This window comes from Molossus molossus, unplaced genomic scaffold (assembly GCF_014108415.1).
Source record: "Molossus molossus isolate mMolMol1 unplaced genomic scaffold, mMolMol1.p scaffold_m16_p_1, whole genome shotgun sequence".
In the NCBI taxonomy this organism is placed as follows: Eukaryota; Metazoa; Chordata; class Mammalia; order Chiroptera; family Molossidae; genus Molossus; species Molossus molossus.
In genome coordinates this window covers 80,901,044-80,921,076 of record NW_023425344.1, presented here as the reverse complement: position 1 = coordinate 80,921,076, position 20,033 = coordinate 80,901,044, and the positions used below count along the sequence as shown (strand labels likewise).

Genomic DNA, 20,033 nt, shown 5'->3' with positions numbered 1-20,033 from the left:
ATGCTTATAATCTCCCTCCATTTATTTAGGTATTCTTTAGTTTTTCTCAGTTAAGGGGACTTTTTCCCCCTGCATAGAGGTCCTTCGTATTTTTAGTTAGATTTTATTCTTAGTCATTTGATAGTTTTTTAGGCTATTATAAATAGTACCTTTAATTTTTGTGTGTGTCTTTATTTGTTGCTATTATTTAGAAATACTATTTATTTATTTTCCATATTGCTTTTGTCTCCAGCAACTTTTCTGTAGTCAATTCAAACGTATCTGGGGGCTGCTTTAGATTTTTTACATGTACAGCTATGTCATCTATGGATCATGACAGCTTTACTTCTTCTTGTCCAGTATGTATACCACTTATTTCTCTGTATGGCACCGATTAGGGCCTTCAATATAATGTTGATTAGAAGTGGTATAGTAGGCATCTGTGTGTCTTGATCCTATATATGTCATAATTTTTTAGCAGCTGCCCACATTAAGTAAGTTCCCCTCTATTCCCAATTTGCTAAAATGGTTTATCATCAGTGAGAGTGGAATTTTATCAAAGAATTGTTTTGCACCTTGGCTGGTTTGGCTTAGCAGCTAGAGCGTAGGCCCTTGTACTAAAGGGTCACGAGTTCAGTTCCTGGTCAAGGGCACATACATGGGTTGCAAGTTCGATCCCCCGCCCTCGGTAGAGTTGTGTGGAAGGCAACCAATTGATGTGTCTCTCTCACATCAATTTTCTCTCTCCCTCTCTCCCCTCCTCCTTTCTACACTCTCTTAAAAACAACAACAACAACAACAACAACAACAACAACGGAGCCTGGCTTGTGTGGCTCAGTGGTTGAGTGTCAACCCATGCACCAAGAAGTTACCAGTTCGATTCCCAGTCACGACACATGCCCAGGATGTGGGCCCAATCCCCAGTGGGGGCATGTAGGAGGCAGCCAATCAATGTTCTTTCTTTCTCATTGATGTTTCTATTTCTCCCTCTCCCTTCCTCTCTCTCTAAAAGCTATAAAGGAAAAACAAAAATTTTTAATCAATGGGAAAATATCCTTGAGTGAGGATTAAAAAAATAAATAATTACTCTGCTTTTATCAAAATGATAACAGTTTTCTCCTTTATTCTATTATAGTGAATTATGTTAATTGATTTTTTAATGTAAACCAAACTTTCATTCATGAAATGGACCCAATTTGGTCATCACACTTACAATGTTCAGCTTTCCTTTACCATTTTTCTTTAGACATATATCTTGCTAACAACTCAGAGCTAAATTTTTTTTAAATCAGTCAGAGAGCCCTTATCTTAAACAAGTCCATCCAACCAATTTATTATAGGTTAATTTGGACTTAATCCTGCTTTTATTTCACTATTTAAAATATTACACATCTTGGCCCTCTCCAGGTAGTTCAGTTGGTTAGAGCATCATCCCAATGTGCCAAGGTTGTGGGTTCAATTCCTGGCCAGGGCACATACAAGAATCAACCAGTGAATGAATAAATAAACAGAACAACAAGTCAATGTTTCTCTCTCTCTCTCTCAAATCATTTTTTTAAAAAACACTTAATATTATATTATATAGTCTTGTGAATTTCATTCTTTTTTTTCACTTACTTTTGTTGGATTAACAGCATTTTCTTTGTTCTATTTTTATTACTTTAATCTCTAGAAATTAGAAACTTACCCTGGCCAGTGTGGCTCAGTTGGTTGGAGTATTGTCCTGTAACCAAAAGGTTATGGGTTTGATTTCCAGTCGGGGCACATACCCAGGTTGTGGGTTAGATCCCTGGTTGGGGTGGGTATGAGAGGCAAGTGATTGATGCTTCTCTCACATTAATGTTTCTCTCTCCTTCCCTTCCTCTCCCTCCCTTTCTCTCTAAAAATTGGTAAAAACATATCCTGATTAGAAATTAGAAACTCATTTTCCTAATGATTACCTATAATCATAAAAAACACATACTTGGTAGCAAATTTTCACTTCCCCCACTTCCTTATATATTCCCTCATCAATTTATGTAATCTAAAATTTTAGTCTAGGATTATTTTAAGTTTTCTGTACAATGAATACTTCTATAGATTTAGCAATACATTTCACTGCTCATTATTATTTCTTGTAATGATAATCATCATAATTATAATAGTAACAAACATTTATATAGTGCTTGCCATGTGCCAGGTAAAGCACTTGATATTATTAATTTATTTAATCCTCACAACAGCCCTATGAAGTAGATACTGTTATTGTTCCCATTGGTAAGGGTATATAAACTGAGACAAAGAGATAGTACATGGTTTTCCTAAGGTTAGACTACTAATAGGTGGATCCAGAATTCTGGCTCTGCCTAGAACTGTTACTCTTAATATTTACACTATGCTGTCTATTCTTTTATTTCTGATCTTCTTTAGCATTAAATTTTTTTCTGGATGACTTGATCTTCTAGTTCTTTTCAAACTGATCAATGGATGATAAACCACATCCTTGAATGTTTGAAAATGACTTATGTATGGCTTAATATTGAATTTTAGGTTCAAAATTATTTTTCCTCAATATTTTAAAGATATCATTGTTATCTCTTTGCATTAATTTTACCCATGAGAAACCTCTTATCAAACTAATTTTTAATTTCTTTTCTACTTAATCTAATCTAATTTTTTGTTTGTTTGGTTTGGTTTGGAAGCTTAGGGTATTTTTTGAATTTTTCCAATAATTTCTTGCTATACAAAGTATGTTCCTTGGACAGCAACACTATACTCAAATTGTCAAATGTCACAGAAAGAGAAAATCTTGAATGCAGCAGGAGAAAAGCAAGCATTCCCATAAGATACTAATTGGATTTCTCAGCAGAAACCTTGTAGGCCATAATTGACTGGAATGATTCAAAATGCGGAAATAAAAAAACTGCCAACCAAGAATACTATATCCAGCAAACCTCATGTAAAAGCTTCACGACATTGAATTTTTCAGTGATTCTTGGATATGACACTAAAAGCACAGGTGACAAAAGCAAAAATAGAAAAATGGGGCTTTATAAAACTTGAAAATTTTGCACAGCAAATGAAACACTAACACAGACAAAAGGCAACACACATAATGGGAGAAAATAATTGCAAAACATATATCTGAAAAGAGATCAATATTCAGAACATATAAAGAATTCCTACAACTCAACAACAAAAAACCTGATTAAATAATGGCAAATGATTTGAATAAACATTTCTCCAAAGAAGATATACAAATGGCCAACAAGCTTATGAAAGGGCTCAACATTTGCAATCATTAAAGAAATGCAAATTAAAATCACAATGAGATATCATCTCACACCCATTAGGGTGGTCACTATTGAAAAAAAACACATAAATATCAATTGTTGACACAGATGTGGAGAAATTGGAACCCTTGTGCACTACTGTTGGTAATAAGATTTGAAAACCAGTTTAGAAGTTCTTCAAAAAAGCAAAAATAGAATTACCATAAGATAAGTAATCCTACTTCTGGGTATATATCCAAGAGAATTAAAAGCAGGATTTCAAAGAGATATTGCAATATTATTCACAATGACCAGAAGGTGGAAGCATTCCAAATATTCGTTGACAGATGAATGGATAAAGAAAATGTGGTATATATGCACAATGGAATACTATACAGCTGTAAGAAAGAAAGATCTCTTATCCTTTGAGATGACATGGAGGGACCTGGAGAGTATTATCCTAAGTGAAACAAGCCAAACAGAGAAAGACAAGTATCATATGATCTCACTTATTTGTGGAATATAATGAACATAACAATCTGAGGAATGGGGTAGTCCCAGAGACGTGAAAGTAGGGTACAGACTGATAATCCCCAGAAGAGGGGGTGAGGGGGAGAGATAAACCACAGAACTTATATGCATGTATGCATGAACAATGGACATGGACAACAAAGCTCAGGACAGGGTGGAGAGGGAGGAGGAGGAGGGTATCAGTGGAGTGAAAAGGAGAAACATTTGTAACAAAAATAAATTAATTTTTAAAAAATGTGTATATATATATATATATGATGGAATATTATTCAACTGTAAAAATGAAGGAAATCTTGTCACATTCTACAACATGATGAACCTTGATGACATCATGCTGAGTGAAATAAGCCAGGACAAATACTATATGATTTTTGTAATACATCTAGAGTAGTTCAAATCATAGTAACAGAAAGTAGCATGGTAGTTGCCAGGGGTTGGGTGAGGAGGAAATTTTACCATCGTTAAATGAGATTCACTCAAAAGCATATTTTTTGTACTTGAAAATGTTGTAAAAATGAATATATCTGTTGTAAATATTAATTAAAATTTCAACTATTTGGATAAATGGATGTCTTAAAATTGGTTTTCAAAGTCTTTCTCTCAGTTTTGTAGTAGGTGCTGTCTCTCCTGCCATTGTTGTCCCTTCCATGCTACTTTTGCAAAAACATGGATATGGTACTGAGAAAGGCATTCCAACCTTACTGATAGCTGCTAGCAGTTTGGATGACATCATAGCTATCACTGGATTCAGTACATGCATGGGCATAGCCTTCTCCACAGGTAAAAAGGAAAATATAACTACTGCCATATAATTCATAAATTTTTGGTGCTATTGTTAATAGTTCTTTAAATAAGGTTTCTACCTTTCCTTCATTTATTAACCAAGACTTTTTTATCTTTAACATCATTTTATTCTTCATAGAAAGCTCATTCTAGAGGAAATTTCAGTGGGTTAAGAAACCACTACTTAACATAAATGATTTCATTTTAATAACCATATATTTCAATTAATTTGGTAACTATTTTATTACCATTTATCTGCTCATATTGCTTTGAAATTTTATAGTTTTCAATGGAAAATTTTAAGCAGCAATATTATTAGTACTACTAATATATTTAATAGATATTTTTGAAATATACCTTTTGGCCATTATTATGAATAAATGGTTTCTCTATTATTAAGACAACTTAAATATACAGAGCACAGAAACTGTGTGCCTTTTGATAGTGGTGGGACAAGATCCTGTGCCAGTTCTGAATCCTAAGTTGATATTTGGTCTTGAATGTCACTCTACAGAACTTGTGAAAGTAAACATTTCCACATTTAGTAATACTTTCATTATCTGCAATATTTGAAATTTAGTCCTCTGTATTTTTGAAGCACCAAAATATTTTTAAGTTGAAAAGTAATATGTAAAATTTCTCTTGAAATAATAAGATATAAATTTTTAAAGGAAAAAATAAAAATGATATCTGCAATAGTCATATCCCAGGAATAATAATGCTTAATATTTTGATGTAAGTCCACCCAGACCCTATCTATCTCTCTGTCAATCATCTATCTATCTATCTACCTACCTACCTATCTTACCATCTTTCTCTTTCTCATTTTTTCTCTCTGCTCCAATAGTCTTATAAAATTATTGAACATTGACCATACTTGCTTATAACCTGAGTTGTTTTGCATTTAACTGTATATTACATACATGTTTCTCTTCAATAAATAATATTTCTGTGACATTTTAAGGGTTGCATAGTACTCATCTGGCTGCATTATAACTACTTGTTGAAAACTGAAGTTACCAATATCTACTATTAAAATAATACGTGATTAAACATCTTATAGCTAAATAGTTGTACCTAAACTTAATATTTTCTTAACCTTAAAAGTGCAATTGTTGTCCTGGTCAGTTTGGCTCAGCAGTTAGAGCGTCACCCTGTGGACCAGAGAGGCCCGGGTTCGGTTCCCACTAAGGGCATGTACCTTGGTTGCAGTTTGTCCCCGGCCCCGGTTGGGATCGTGTGGGTGGCAACTACTCGATGTGTTTCTCTCACGTTGATGTTTCTCTTCCCCCCCCCACTCCTTCCCACTCTATCTGAAGATAAATGCAAAAATGTCCTCAGGTGAGGATAAAAAGAAAAAAGTGTAATTGTTGAGCTAAAAAAGTATATAGAGTTATGAGCTTTTGAAATATATTGCCGCAATGTAATGTCCTACCCTGGTGCACAAGCTTGCCACTTTCTCTTCATCCTTTTCAAAACTAGGTATTGTTCATCTTTTTTACCTTTTCTAATTTGGTAGGTGAAAAGCGAGGCCTCTTTAAATGAAGTACTTTTACTACTAGTGATGTTAAACAAATATTCATGTTTATTGGTCATTAGCACGTTGGTATGTTTTATAAATTGCTTTTCTTGAAATCATTTGCCTTATCTTATGTGTCCATCTTTTGTTCTTTTTGATTTGTCAAGATTCTTCATAAAATTAAGAATAATAACCCTTTGTTTTATATTCTTAGTTTTCCCTGTTTTAAATTTGACCTTTAACGTTATAAGAGTTCTTTTTTGGCATTCAGAAGTTCTAAATTTTTTACTGACAAATCTAGTAATCTTTTCCTTCATTACTGGTGTCAGTTATTCTTTCCTTCTTTCTTTCTCTCTCTTTTTTTTTTTTTTTTTTTGGTTAATCCTCACCCCAGGATATTTTTCCATTGATTTTTAGAGAGAGTGGGAGGGGAGGAGGGAGGGAGAAAGAGAGAAACGTCAATGTGAGAGAGATGCATCGATTGGTTGCTCCCAAACAACCCCAACCAAGGCCAGGGATCGAACCCAGAACCCAGGGACATGCCCTTGACTGGAACTGAAGCCAAGACCCTTCAGTCCACAGGCCAACACTTTAACCACTGAGCAAAACTGGCCAGGGCTCAGTTATTCTTGTAAAAAATATTTCTGCGCTCCTCTTCCATTGTGCCAATTACTGTGCCAAACACTGAGGATAAACAGTGAACAAAAATATTACTGAGTAATTGCTTGGTACTCATTCTAAGTTCCACAGATGTTCCCACTGTTTTAATAGTCACAATAGTGCCATGCTCATTTTACAGATAGGGAAACTGAGATGAAATAACTTGCTCAAAGTAACGAATCCAAAAAGTAGGGGAGCCGAGATACAAATCTGGCAGTCTGACACCAGACCCGCACCTTTAAGTACTATTCTGTACAGATATAGTTGCATAAAATGTATTGAAAAGTCAGTTGACCCTTAAGTAGTCCCAGGATTGACCCTAGAATAAATCTTTTCTTTATGTTGTTATTGTTAAGTTGTTCTTTTCTATTTAAATCATTTTCTTCATAATAGTACATCAGAAAAGAAACATCATCAGCCTTGTGCTAGATGTCATAGGTGCTTCTTTGTCAATCTCTGTCCATTCTTTTCCTTCACCTGATTTTAGGCAGGGTGTGTAAAGGGGGCACATTGTAGCTTATTACTTCTTTGTTTTCTGGCCTATTTATTCAATAAGCATTTCTGAGATGAGTGTACTAAATTATTTAAGAGTACACATTTATCAAATAGATCTGTATATGCTTTTATATTGTTAATATTAAAGTTTCATTTTTGTATATTTGTTCTATGAAATACATACTTTTCTTGATGAATCACCTAGGTTTGATTTTCTGATGTGTTGGGTATGTAAAAATATTTCTCCATGATATGTTTTCCTTATGTGTGCCCTTATAGGTAATGTATTTTCTAATCTCCTACACTCTTTTCGGAATATAGTTTCTGGTATCCTGCTAGGAGTGGTTTTGGGAATTTTTGTTCGCTATTTTCCAAGTGAAGATCAGGTAAATAAAAAATTAGTCAACTTTTAGAAGTATAGTATTAGCTATTTTTTTCAAAATTTGAACTTTTAGGAGAACCATGAAATATTAAGTTTAATATTTATTGTCCTTTCCCAAAAGTAGCTTCCAATGCCTACTCTGCTTAAAACTTGGCAAATGAGAAACATTAGAAAAAAAATTTAATGAAGTGCTGGGTAAATCTTTTACATGTAATGGTGTTGATAGAAAAAAATATATACATTTTTTATAATACATTTTTAAAATATTTATTTTGGCCCTAGCCAGTTTGGTTCAGCAGTTAGAGTGTCAGCCCATGGACCAAAGGGTCTTGGGTTCAATTCCCAGTCAAGGGCATGTACCTGGGTTGCAGGTTTGATCCCTGGCCCTCAGTTGGGGGGATGTGCAGAAGGCAACCAATCTATGTGTCTCTCTCACATAGATGATTCTCTCTACCTCTCTCGCTCTCTTTCTCCCTTTCACTCTAAAAAAACAAAATCAATGAAAAAAATCCTCAGATGAGGATATATATATATATATATATATATATATATATATATATTTGAAACCTTTTCTGTTGTGAACAGAGATAACATTTTTTCATTATGCTGTTAGTTTTAAGGTTAAGCTTTCTAATACATAATACATTTGCAATGGATACGTTAGTTAGTTAGTTAGTTAGTTCTCACCTGAAGATATAAGTATATTTTTTCCGTTGTTTTTTGTTTTTGTTTTTGAGAGTGAAAGGGAGAGACAGGGAGACAGAGAGAGAAAGAGAAACATCAAAGTGAGAGAGACACGTAAACTGGTTTCCTCCTGTACAACCCCTGGGGATCAAACCTGCAACCCAGGTACTTGCCCTTGACCTGGAATCAAACCCGAGACCCTTACATGCACGGGCTGATGCTTCAATCGCTGAGCCACACCAGCTGTATACTTCTTTTTTTTTAATGTACTAAATTCAGGGTACCGTCTCCATTCCACACCACCCCTTTCTTCACTAAATTGCCTGTTGACTTCTGACATTTTTTCTAATCTTTTTTACCTCACACTTTCTCTTGAACATTTTAGGGGAGATAGATTTCCATTTACCTCTGGAGAGTTTCTGAATTAAATTCACTGTCACTCCCTTTGACTAAGGCAACACTACTAAACCCAACCCCTTCCTGCCCTAAAGAATGTGCCATTACTCTTGCATTTCACTAACTTCCATCTTGATTTGCCTGTAACAACTATCATAGCTAATGAGATACTCAGAAATTTATATTTAATAATTCAAGTTATATAGAACTACAGGTTATATTGGTCTCTTGTCTTTCCTTCTTCACTTACAGTTAGAATATTTTCACCATTTTACTGACATTACTAACAGAGATGTGGCAGAAGATAAAACTTAGTAATTACAAATTTTGTCACTTAGTACCAAGTCTGCTAAAATATTTGGTGAGGAAAGAAAGCCAAAATTTTAGACATTGTTTAATGCAACATATAAAGATATGATATCGAAAGGTCAATAATAACTGATAATGTAAATATTGTATTATATATTTAATGTAAATAATTTGTAAAAAATTTTCTAATTCTAGACAAATCTTGCATTGAAGAGAGCATTCCTTGTTTTGAGTATGTGTGTTACTACTGTCTTAGTCAGCAATCACTTTGGTATACATGGAGCTGGAGGATTATGCACACTAATGCTGACTTTCATTGGAGGACTGAGTTGGTCCAAAGATAAGGTGAATATTTTTAATACATCATTTTTTAAAGATAAAATAACTGCATTTTAAATATATATATGTATATATATATATAATGGACATTTAGGAAACTTCCTCATTCTAGTTATAAGATGTTCCAGAAGTTTGTGTCTTTGAGGAAATACAAAAACCAGTAAGGGAAATAAAGTATTTAGGGAAAGGACCTGCACTTACTCTGAAACGCAATCAGGAGTTGAATTATCACATTAGGCCCACTTTTCCCCCAAGTTTTATACAATATGATTGTATACCTTTATTGCTTTGATTACTTTATTAATTAAAATTTTAGTTGTACAGTTAATACATGAAACATGCTCATAGAAGATTAAACAATACAGGAGGGTCACATATAGGATAAATTGTAAAAGACCCCTTTTCCCCACCACTCCCAAATATCAAACACCCCTTCCCCAAATTAATCATTTCCTCTAATCAGTCCTCTATTTGTAGACATTTAGATTATTTCCATTTTTTGTTATTACAAACAGTGCTGCCATGAACAAGCCTATTGATTTGGCTTTTTGCAAATGCAAAGTACTTCTGTAGGAATATATTCCTAGAAATGGAATTGCTGAATTTAGAAATGGTACATTTCTATTTGATGGATACTGCCAAATTATCCATTTGAGAGATGTTATTTATTTACTACCAACAGTGTATGAGAGTCCCTAATACCTCAACCCATCAACATGCTGGATAGTATCACTAGTTCTATTATTTTATTCTGATGGATAAAAAACTATATAACATTATTCATGAAATATTACCCAACCATAATAAAAAAGAACAAAATCTTGCCATTTGCAACAACATGGATGGATGTAGAGTACTGTGCTAAGTGAAATAAGTCAGACAGAGAAGGCCAAATACTGTATTATTTTACTTGTATGTGTAATTTAAAAAACAAACAAAACAAAAATAGACTCAGATACAGAAAACAAACTGATAGTTGTCAGAGGGGAGTGGTGTGGGGAAATGAATAAAAAAAGTGAAGGACAATAAGAGGTACAAACTTCCAATTACAAAATAAATAATTTACAGTGATATAATGTATAGCACAGAGAATATAGTCAATAGTATTGTAATAATTTTGTTTAGAATGTCTTTCATCTGGAAGTAAAATTTCCTGTAGTCGAACCTCTCAGTACTTCCTTTTCTTATTTTGTATTCAGTATCTTATTTAAGAAGGATTTTTTTACTCAAGAATATAAACATTAGAATATCTTCTATATTATCATCTAATACTTGGATAGCTTTTGTATGTTTTGGTTTTGCATTTGGCTCTTTATTTCACCTGGAATTTATTTTTGTGAATGCTGTGAGATAAGGATGTATATATGTGCGTATCTCTATCTCTCTCTCTCTCTATATATATATATATATATATACACACACACACATATAGTAGTTGTATATACATATAAATGGATATAAATTGGATAGTCAATTTTTGCCAAATTATTTATTAACCACCCATTAATTATTCAGTGACATTTAGATGCTTCTTTTAGCATGACCTAAACCCTCACATATATCTAAGTTCATTTCTGGAAGCTAATCCTATTATCTATTCCTACCGATACTCTACTTTAAGTTTATTTTAAATCATAAGTCATAGTTTTATGTCTCAAAATCTAATACAGAAAATTTCCCCTCATTGTACTTATTGTTAAAGTATCATTTAGCTGTTCCTGCCCATATTCTTTCTTAAATTTTAGAATCAGCTTGAGAAATTCCCTACGCAAAAACTACACTGATAGTTTGTTTGGTGTTCTAATGAAATAATAATTATAAAGGAAATTAAATAGTTGATAATATATTTTAATTAGATAAATAAAATGAAAACTATTCAAATTCTCTTTTTATATGATAAAGGAAATCAGACAGTAAAAAATAGACTTTAAAGATTAAAAGTTATAAATAAGATAATGTGCTATAAACAGGGAAGAGTAATGTTGTTTATTGTTTTTCCCTCTTTTAAGCTTCACTCTTATAAATGGCAATCAGAAACCCAGACATAAAAGAAAAAGCTATAGTTTTTTTCCAGTTATTTAATTAATTTTTGATACAGATGTTTCTCCTTTTTCCCTCATTGACTCCCTCCTCCTAGTAACACCACCCCCTCCCAGAATTGTTGTCTATGTCCATTGGTTATGCTTATATGCATAAGTTCTTTGGTTTATCTCTTCCCCGCACCCCTCCTCTACAGTTTATCAGTCTGAAGCCTATTTCCTCAGACTGTTATGTTCATTATATTCTACAAATAAGTGAGATCATGCGATATTGTCTTTCTCTGCTTGGCTTGTTTTGCTTAGCATAATACTCTCCAGGTCCTTCCATGTCATCTCAAAGGATAAAAGATCATTCTTTCTTACAGCTGCATGGTACTCCATTGTGTATATGTACCACCGCTTTTTTTATCCATTTGTCTACTGATAGACACTTGGGCTGTTTCCAGATCTTAGCTGTTGTAAATAGTGCTGCTATGAACATGGGGGTACATATATTCTTTCTGATTGGTGTTTCAGGCTTCTTAGGGTATATTCCTAGAAGTGAGATCACTAGGTCAAATGGAAGTTCAAGTTTTAATTTTTTGAGGTAACACCATATTGTTATCCATAGTGGCTGCACCAGTCTGCATTCCCACCAGCAGTGTACTAGAGTCCCCTTTTCTCCACATCCTCGCCAACACTTGTTTGATGATATGTTGATGGCGGCCATTCTGACAGGTGTGAGGTGACACCTCATAGTTGTTTTAATGTGCATCTCTCTGATGATTAGTGATGTTGAGCATTTCTTCATATGTCTCTTGGCCATTTGTATGTCATGTTTGGAGAGGTGTCTATTCAGCTCCTCTGCCCATTTTTTAATTGGGTACTTTGTCTTCCTTTTGTTGAGCTGTATAACCACTCTATATATTTTGGAAATTAATCCTTTATCTGATATATCATTGGCAATTATGCTCTGCCATACAGTTGGTTGCCTTTCCATTTTGGTGATTGTTTCTTTTGCTGTGCAGAAGCTTTTTAGTTTGATGTCGTCCCATGTGTTCATTTTTTTTCTTTGTTTCTGTTGCCTTAGGTGATGTATCAGTGAAAATTCTGCTATGTAAGATGTCCGAAATTTTGTTACCTACATTTTCTTCTAGGATTTTTATGGATCCATAAGTCACATTTAAGTCTTTTATCCATTTTGAGTTTATTCTTGTGTATGGTGTAAGTTGATGGTTTAGTGTCATTTTTTTTGCATGTAGCTGTCCAATTTTCCCAATATCATTTATTAAAGAGGCTCTCTTTACTCCATTGTATGTTCTTGCCACCTTTGTCAAATATTAATTGAGCATAATATTTGGGTCAATTTCTGGGTTCTCTGTTCTGTTCCACTGATCTATATGCCTGTTCTTGTACCAGTACCAGGCTGTTTTGATTACAGTAGCTTTGTAGTATAACCTGATATCCCGTATTGTGATCCCACCTACTTTGTCCTTCTTTTTCAAGATTGCTGTGACTATTTGGGGTCTTTTTAGGTTCCATATGAACTTTGAAGTATTTGTTCTAGTTCTGTGAAATATGTCATTGGTATTTTGATGGTGATTGCATTGAATCCATAGATTCCTTTGGGTAGTATGGACATTTTAATGATGTTAATTCTTCTAATCCATGAACAAGGTATGTGCTTCCATTTTTTATATCTTCCTCTATTTCTTTTTTCAATGTCCTGAAATTTTCTGCAAATAGGTGCTTTATTTCTTTGGTTAAGTTTATTCCTTGGTATCTTAATTTTTTGCCACAATGGTAAATGGGATTGTCTTTTTAGTTTCTCTTTCTGTGAGTTCATCATTGATGTATAAAAATGCCGTCAATTTCTTGATGTTAATTTTGTATCCTAATACTTTGCCAAATTCATTTTAAAAAATATTTTTTATCCTCACCTGAGGACATTTTTACATTTATCTTTAGATAGAGCAGAAGGGAGAGAGGGTGGAAGAGAAGAGAGAAACATCGATGTGAGAGAGACACATCGAATGGTTGCCACCCACATGAACCTACATTTTCTTCTCGGGGTTGGGGGACAAACTGCAACCAAGGCACGTGCCTTTAGTGGGAACCGAACCCAGGCCTCTGGTCCAAGGGCTGACGCTCTAACTACTGAGCAAAACTGGCCAGGGCACCAAATTCATTTTTTAAGTCTAGTAGATTTTTGATGTAGTCTTTAGAATTTTCTGTGTGTAATATGTAATCTGTGAATAATGACAGTTTCACTTTATCCTTTCCAATTTGGCTCCCTTTTATTTTTCTTCATGTCTGATTGCCGTGGCCAAGACTTCCAGTACTATGTTAAATAAGAGTGGCAAAAGTGGGCATCCCTGTCTTGTTCCTGTTCTTAAGGGGAAAGGCTTTTAGTTTTTGCCCATTAAGAATGAGGTTGGTTGTCGGTCTTTCATATATGGCCTTTATTATGTTGAGATATGATCCCTCTATTCCCACATTGCTGAGTTGTTGTTGTTGTTTTTTCTTATTTTCTTCTTTGTTTTTTATTGTTTTTATTTTATTTTATTTTATAATTTTTTTGCTGAGCATTTTTGTCAGAAATGGGTGCTGGATTTTGTCAAATGCTTTTTCAGTGTCTATTGATATGATCATGTGATTTTTATCTTTCATTTTGTTTATGTGATGTATAACATTTATTGATTTGTGAATATTGTATCAGCTGTGCAGCCCTGGGATGAATCCCACTGATTTTTTTGATGTATTGTGGATCTGATTTGCTAGTATTTTGTTCAAGATTTTGGCATCTATGTTCATCAGGGATATTGGCCTGTAGTTTTCTTTCTTTGTAGTTTCTTGTTCTGGTTTTGGAATTACAATTATGCTGGCGTCATAAAATGAGTTTGGAAGTCTTCTTTATTCTTGAAATTTTTGGAATAGTGTGAGGAGAATGGGTGTTAGTTCTTCTTTGAATGTTCAGTAAAACTCCCCTGTGAAACCATCCAGGCCTGGGCTTTTGTTTGCTGGGAGAGTCTTGATTACATCTTCAATTTCTTTTGTTGTTATTGGTATGTTCAAGTTTTCTATCTCTTCCCGGTTTCCTTTTGGGAGACTATGTGTTTCTAGAAATTTGTCCATTTTGTTTCAATTGTCAAATTTGTTGGCATATAATTGTTCACGGTATTTGTTAATGATCCTTTGTATTTCTGTGGTGTCAGTTGTTTCTTCTCCCTTTCATTTCTGATTTGTGTATTTGGGTTCTCTCTCTTTGTTTCTTGGTGAGTCTAACTAAGGGTCCATCAATCTTGTTTATTGTTTCGAAAAACTAGTTCTTTGTTTCATTGATCCTTTGAATTGTTTTTTTTAGTCTCTATGTCATTTATTTTTGCTCTGATCTTTACTATTTCCTTCCTTCTACTTGTTCTGGGGTTTTCTTTTTGTTTCCTTTCTAGTTCTTTAAGTTGTGAGGTTAGATAGTCTATTCGAAATTTTTCTTGTTTCTTGAGGCATGCCTGTAGTGCTATGAACTTCCCTCTCAAAACTGCTTTCGCTGCATCCCATAGATTTTGTGTTGTGTGTTCATTTCTATTGGTTTCCGGGAAGTTTTTAATTTCTTACTTGATCTCCTCGGTGACCCATTCATTGTTTAATAACATGCTATTTAGCTTCAATGTGTTCAAATGTCTTTGCATGTTCTTGTTGCAATTTATTTCTAGTTTCATGCCATTGTGATCTGAGAAGATGCTTGATATGATTTCAATCTTCTTGAACTTGTAGAGACTTAATTTGTATCTTAACATCTGGTCTGTCTTTGAGAATGTCCCATGTGCACTTGAGAAGAATATGAATTCTGTAGTTTTGTGGTGTAATTTTCTGTTAACATCTATTAAATCCATTTGATCTAGTGCTTCATTTAGGGTCTCTGTTTCCTTGTTAATTTTTGTGTTTAGAGGATCTATCAAGTGATGTCAGTGGGGTGTTGAATTCCCCTGCTATGACTGTAATTCTGTTGAAGTCCTCCAGATTTTTAATAAATCTTGGTGCTCCTATATTGGGTGCATATGTGTTTACTAAGGTCATATCTTCCTGTTGGATAGATCCTTTCAATATTATGTAGTGGCTTTTTTTGTCTCTAGTTATGGCCTTCATTTTTAAATCGATTTTATCAGATATGAGTATTGCTACCCCAGCTATTTTCTCCTTTCTGTTTACTTGGAAGATTTTTTTTCATCTCTTCACTTTCAACCTATATGAGTCTTTTGTTGTGAGGAGGGTCTTTTATAAACAACATATATGTGAGTCATGCTTTCTTATCCAATCAGCTACTCTGTGTTTTTTATCAAAACATTCAAATCATTTACATTTAAGGTGATTATTGATATGCACTCATTTATTGCTATTTTTGTTTAGTGTGGTTATAATTTTCTTTCCTATTTCTTCTACTAATTATAGCAGTCCTTTTAACATTTCTTACAGTGCTGTTTTGGTGCTAATATATTCCCTTAGCCAATTTTTTTTTTTTTTTTTTTTTGTCTGGGATGCTCTTTATTTGACCTTCTATTTTGAATGATAGCCTTGCTGGATAGAGTAGTCTTGGATTCAAATCCTTGTTTTTCATGACCTTGATTACTTCATGCCATTCCCTTCTGGCCTGTAGTGTCTGTTGAGAATTCAGCTGATAGCCTTATGGGGGTTCCTTTGTAGATAACCTGTTGCTTATCTCTTGCGGCCTTTAGGATTCTTTCTTTGTCTTTAATTTTTGGCATTTCAATTACTATGTGTCTTGGTGTGGGCCTGTTTGGGTTCTTCTTACTTGTGGCTCTCTGTGCTTCTTGAACTTGAATGCCTTCTTCCTTCACCAAATTAGGGAAATTTTCTGTCACTATTTCTTCATATATATTCTCTAACCCTTGCTCATTTTCTTTTTCTTCGGGGATTCCTATGATATAAATATTATTACATTTACAGTTGTCCCACTGTTCTCTTAAGCTGTCTTCCTGTTTTTTCCTTTTGGTTTTCTGATTGGTTGATTTTTTTTTCTACCCTGTCTTCTAATTCACTGATCCGGTCCTCGGCTTCCTCTACTCTGCTGGTTAGTCCTTCCAATGTGGTTTTTATTTCTGCTATGTCATTCTTTATTTCTTGTTGGTTTTTCATTTCCACTTGGTTGATTTTTAGTACTTCTATATCTTTACTCATGGTGTTGATGTTTTTACTCATGCTGTTCAGTTTCCTCAAGATCATGGCTCTGAACTCCACCTCTGATAACTTGCTTAACTGCATTTCCTTTATCTCATCTTTGATAGAGGTCTCTTCTTTCATTTGGGATTTGGTTTTTTGTTTCACCATTTTGGCTATCTCAGTCAGTTTTGGAGCCTGCTAAATTTCCCCTGTGGGTGTTGGTGTTCTGCTGTTTGTGGCTCCCTCTACTGGGTTTTGAAGAGTGTGGGAGGACCCATGTTAAACACCACTGTGAAGTCTTACTTTCCTGGGTAGATTTGCAAGCCCAGTAAAGGTTCATTTATGCTCTAGCTTTTTGCCTGGAGGCTATTAGTCTCAGTTACTTGAAGAGCCTTGGGTTCCAAGTTGAATGAAAAACTCCCTCAGGTGTTCATCATAAGATTTCCTGAGGATGGGGCAGATGCTGGTTGTTTTTGAGCCCCAATTTGCATTTCTTTGGCCAGCTGGGTGGGGTTAAATCTCATAGGGAGGAAAAATCTCAGAGCCCTGGGAAAGAGCAAGATGGCCACTGTCCTACATGGCCGCAATTCAGAAAAAACTCTGAGCACCCTCCAAATCCTGAGTGTCCCCACACAGTTCCAGTCCAGTCCGCCCTCCCTCTGCCAGAGCCCAAGGTGAGTGACTGTAGCTAATTTAGTGCTCTGTCCCAGCCCTCTGCGTTGTGGAGCTGGCTTGAGATTTTAACCCTGAGGTCACTGCTCACAGCTAAGACCACTGCTATCCCTGGGCTCCCAGCTCCACTCTGATGCCTCCGCAGACCTACCAGGCTCGATTCAATGTCCCTGGTTATATGGTCCTCTCAAGCTACTTTTTTGTTCCTTTTTCCCAATAATTTCTTTATTTTAGTTGTAATTCCCATTTAGTCCTGGGCGATGATCTGTGTAGCTTCCATTCACTCTGCTGCCGTTTTGGAATCCCTCATAGTCATTTTATTTTGCATCTCTCTGATGATTACTGATGTTGAGCATTTTTTCATATGTCTCTGGGCCATTTATATGTCCTTTTTGGAGCGGTGTCTATTTAGGCCCTCTGCCCATTTTTTAATTGGGTTCTTTGTCTTCCTTTTGTTGAGTGTATGAGTACCCCATATGTTTTGGAGATTAACCCCTTATCTTATGTATTGTTGGCAGTTATGCTCTCCCATATAGTGGGTTCCCTTTCCATTTTGATGCTTGTTTCTTTTGCTATGCAAAAGTTTTTAGTTTGATGTAGTCCCATGTATTAACTTTTTCCTTTGTTTCTCTTGCCTTAGGCATTATATCAGTGAAAATTCTACTGTGTGTCATGTCTGAAATTTTGTTGCCTACATTTTCTTCTAGGATTTTTATGGATTCATGAGTCAGATTTAAATCTTTTATCCATTTTATTTTATAGCTTTGTAGATGTCTTTTGGTCAAATTCTACCTAAGTGTTTGAGTAAAAGAATTAACCAGCTCAATTAATTTTAATTGTTTTAACATTTCTCCTACAAATAAAATGTCTCAATTTTATATATTAAAGTAGACTTTAAATTTCTGAAATGCAGTTATTTTTATGTGCCACAATAACTAAAAATGTATTACTCTTTTCTACAGATTGGAGTCCAAAATGTTATTTCAATTGCATGGAATATTTTTCAGCCCCTTCTTTTTGGTTTGGTTGGATTGGAAGTATCTGTTGCATCTCTTAAATCAAATGCTATAGGTAAGAATGATTATAGGCACAAAAAATATGACTTGTAAATACTTAAGAAAATTATGAATAATTTTTATTACAGCATGTCTTTGAATGCTACATGGACCTTCTTCAGAAACTCATGTTGAGACAACATACATTTGTTCTTCGTTACCTTGTTTCCTCTTAGTTACCAAAGACAGTCCTATATCTTTCCTGAGCAACCCAAGGAAATGGAGATTAGAATTCTTTTCTGAGGGGAAATTTTAAATACCATCAGCACCTTTTAAATACTTTCATTTATAATAAAAGTTCAAAACCTATTAGCTCAGATTAAATAATGTAATTTATCTTATCTTTCACAGTACCTCCGCCATCAGATAATCTCTTGCTCTTTATATACAGGCCTCAATCATATTTGTATTTTTTTATGATTATTATTTTTACTTAAAAAATATAGAAAGAGGCAATAGCCTTAAAATGTTTTCAACACTTTTACAAATCATATCTCCAGACATAAAGAACCACTTGTTCCAAGTATTTTGTTATTTATGTTGTTTTTATCTGTTGTAGGCGTTTCTGTTGCTACCATGAGTTCGGCATTATTGATGCGAATTTGTTTTACTTTTATTTTGATGTCTTGTGCTGGTTTTAATCTTAAGGAGAAAATATTTATTGCTCTGTCATGGATACCCAAAGCTACAGTCCAGGTAAGAACATATTAAGTCATTCTAATACTTTTAATGTTGATTTTTAAAAATTCTAAATGACATATGTTTGTCCAATCACAAAATATGGGCTATTAGCCTTCCTTTTAAAATGCTTGGTTGAGCATAACTACTCAATAAAATTAATGTAATCTTTTAAAATCTCAGTTTTAAAATCAATTCTCCTGAAATTAAAATATAATTTAATATAAATACTTCCTTAACTTATGAAAATAGTTTTCTCTTTTTCCAAAGTATAAAATAAGTATATCTAAAAATTGGATTTTTGAATTTTGCTGAATACTGTGGAGCTAGATGTTATGATTTTAAAGTAGAGACACATTGATTCTTTTAAAAATATATCTTTTCTATTCCTTCCACCCACTCTACTACACATGAATGCACATATGTTATTATTAATTACACATTTATTTTGTACGATTATTTGATTACTGACTGAATCTTCCCACTAGATCGCAGGGAAAGGATAGGGACCATGTCTGGGTTCTTCCCCCCATTGTTTTCCCCTAGCATTTAGCACAGTGCTCAGGAAGCAAGAAATACACAATAAATAACCATTGTACTCCTACAAGAATGAACAAATGAATTATGTAGTTTTGTCCTCGAATTCAATGATATTCCCTCCTACCAAAAAAGGTATTACTACTTATCGTTAGACTTTTCTTAATCCTCACTCGAGGACATTTTTGCATTTATCTTCAGATAGAGCAGGAGGGAGAGAGCAAGGAAAAGAGAGAGAGAAACATCGATATGAGAGACACATCGACTGTTTGCCACCCACATAACCCCAACCAGGGCCGGGGACAAACTGCAATCAAGGTACGTGCCCTTAGTGGGAACTGAACCTGGGTCTCTCTGGTCCATGGGCCAATGCTCTAACCACTGAGTCAAACCGGCCAGAACTATTGTTAGACTTTTTAACATGGCAGCATAATGTCTTGATTCCCTGAGATTTTTTTCTCCATTGTTATTTCAAAACGAAAGCTTATTAGCCTCCATGCAACAAAATTCTCTATGTGTCGTGGTTGGAAAACAGATCTATGGGGCCAAACTGCCCATTTTGAATAC

General features: G+C 34.4%; 1 protein-coding gene across 1 annotated transcript in view; it reads left to right on the top strand.

Moving 5' to 3' along the window:
* LOC118641846 (sodium/hydrogen exchanger 9B1-like) overlaps positions 1 to 20,033 on the top strand; it is a 31,416-nt gene that overhangs the window by 10,105 nt on the left and 1,278 nt on the right. The window contains exons 3-7 of the mRNA XM_036279443.1: positions 4,366 to 4,541; positions 7,498 to 7,604; positions 9,185 to 9,334; positions 18,159 to 18,267; positions 18,811 to 18,947. Coding sequence (XP_036135336.1) covers positions 4,366 to 4,541; positions 7,498 to 7,604; positions 9,185 to 9,334; positions 18,159 to 18,267; positions 18,811 to 18,947 — 679 coding nt within the window. The remainder of the gene's footprint in view (positions 1 to 4,365; positions 4,542 to 7,497; positions 7,605 to 9,184; positions 9,335 to 18,158; positions 18,268 to 18,810; positions 18,948 to 20,033) is intronic.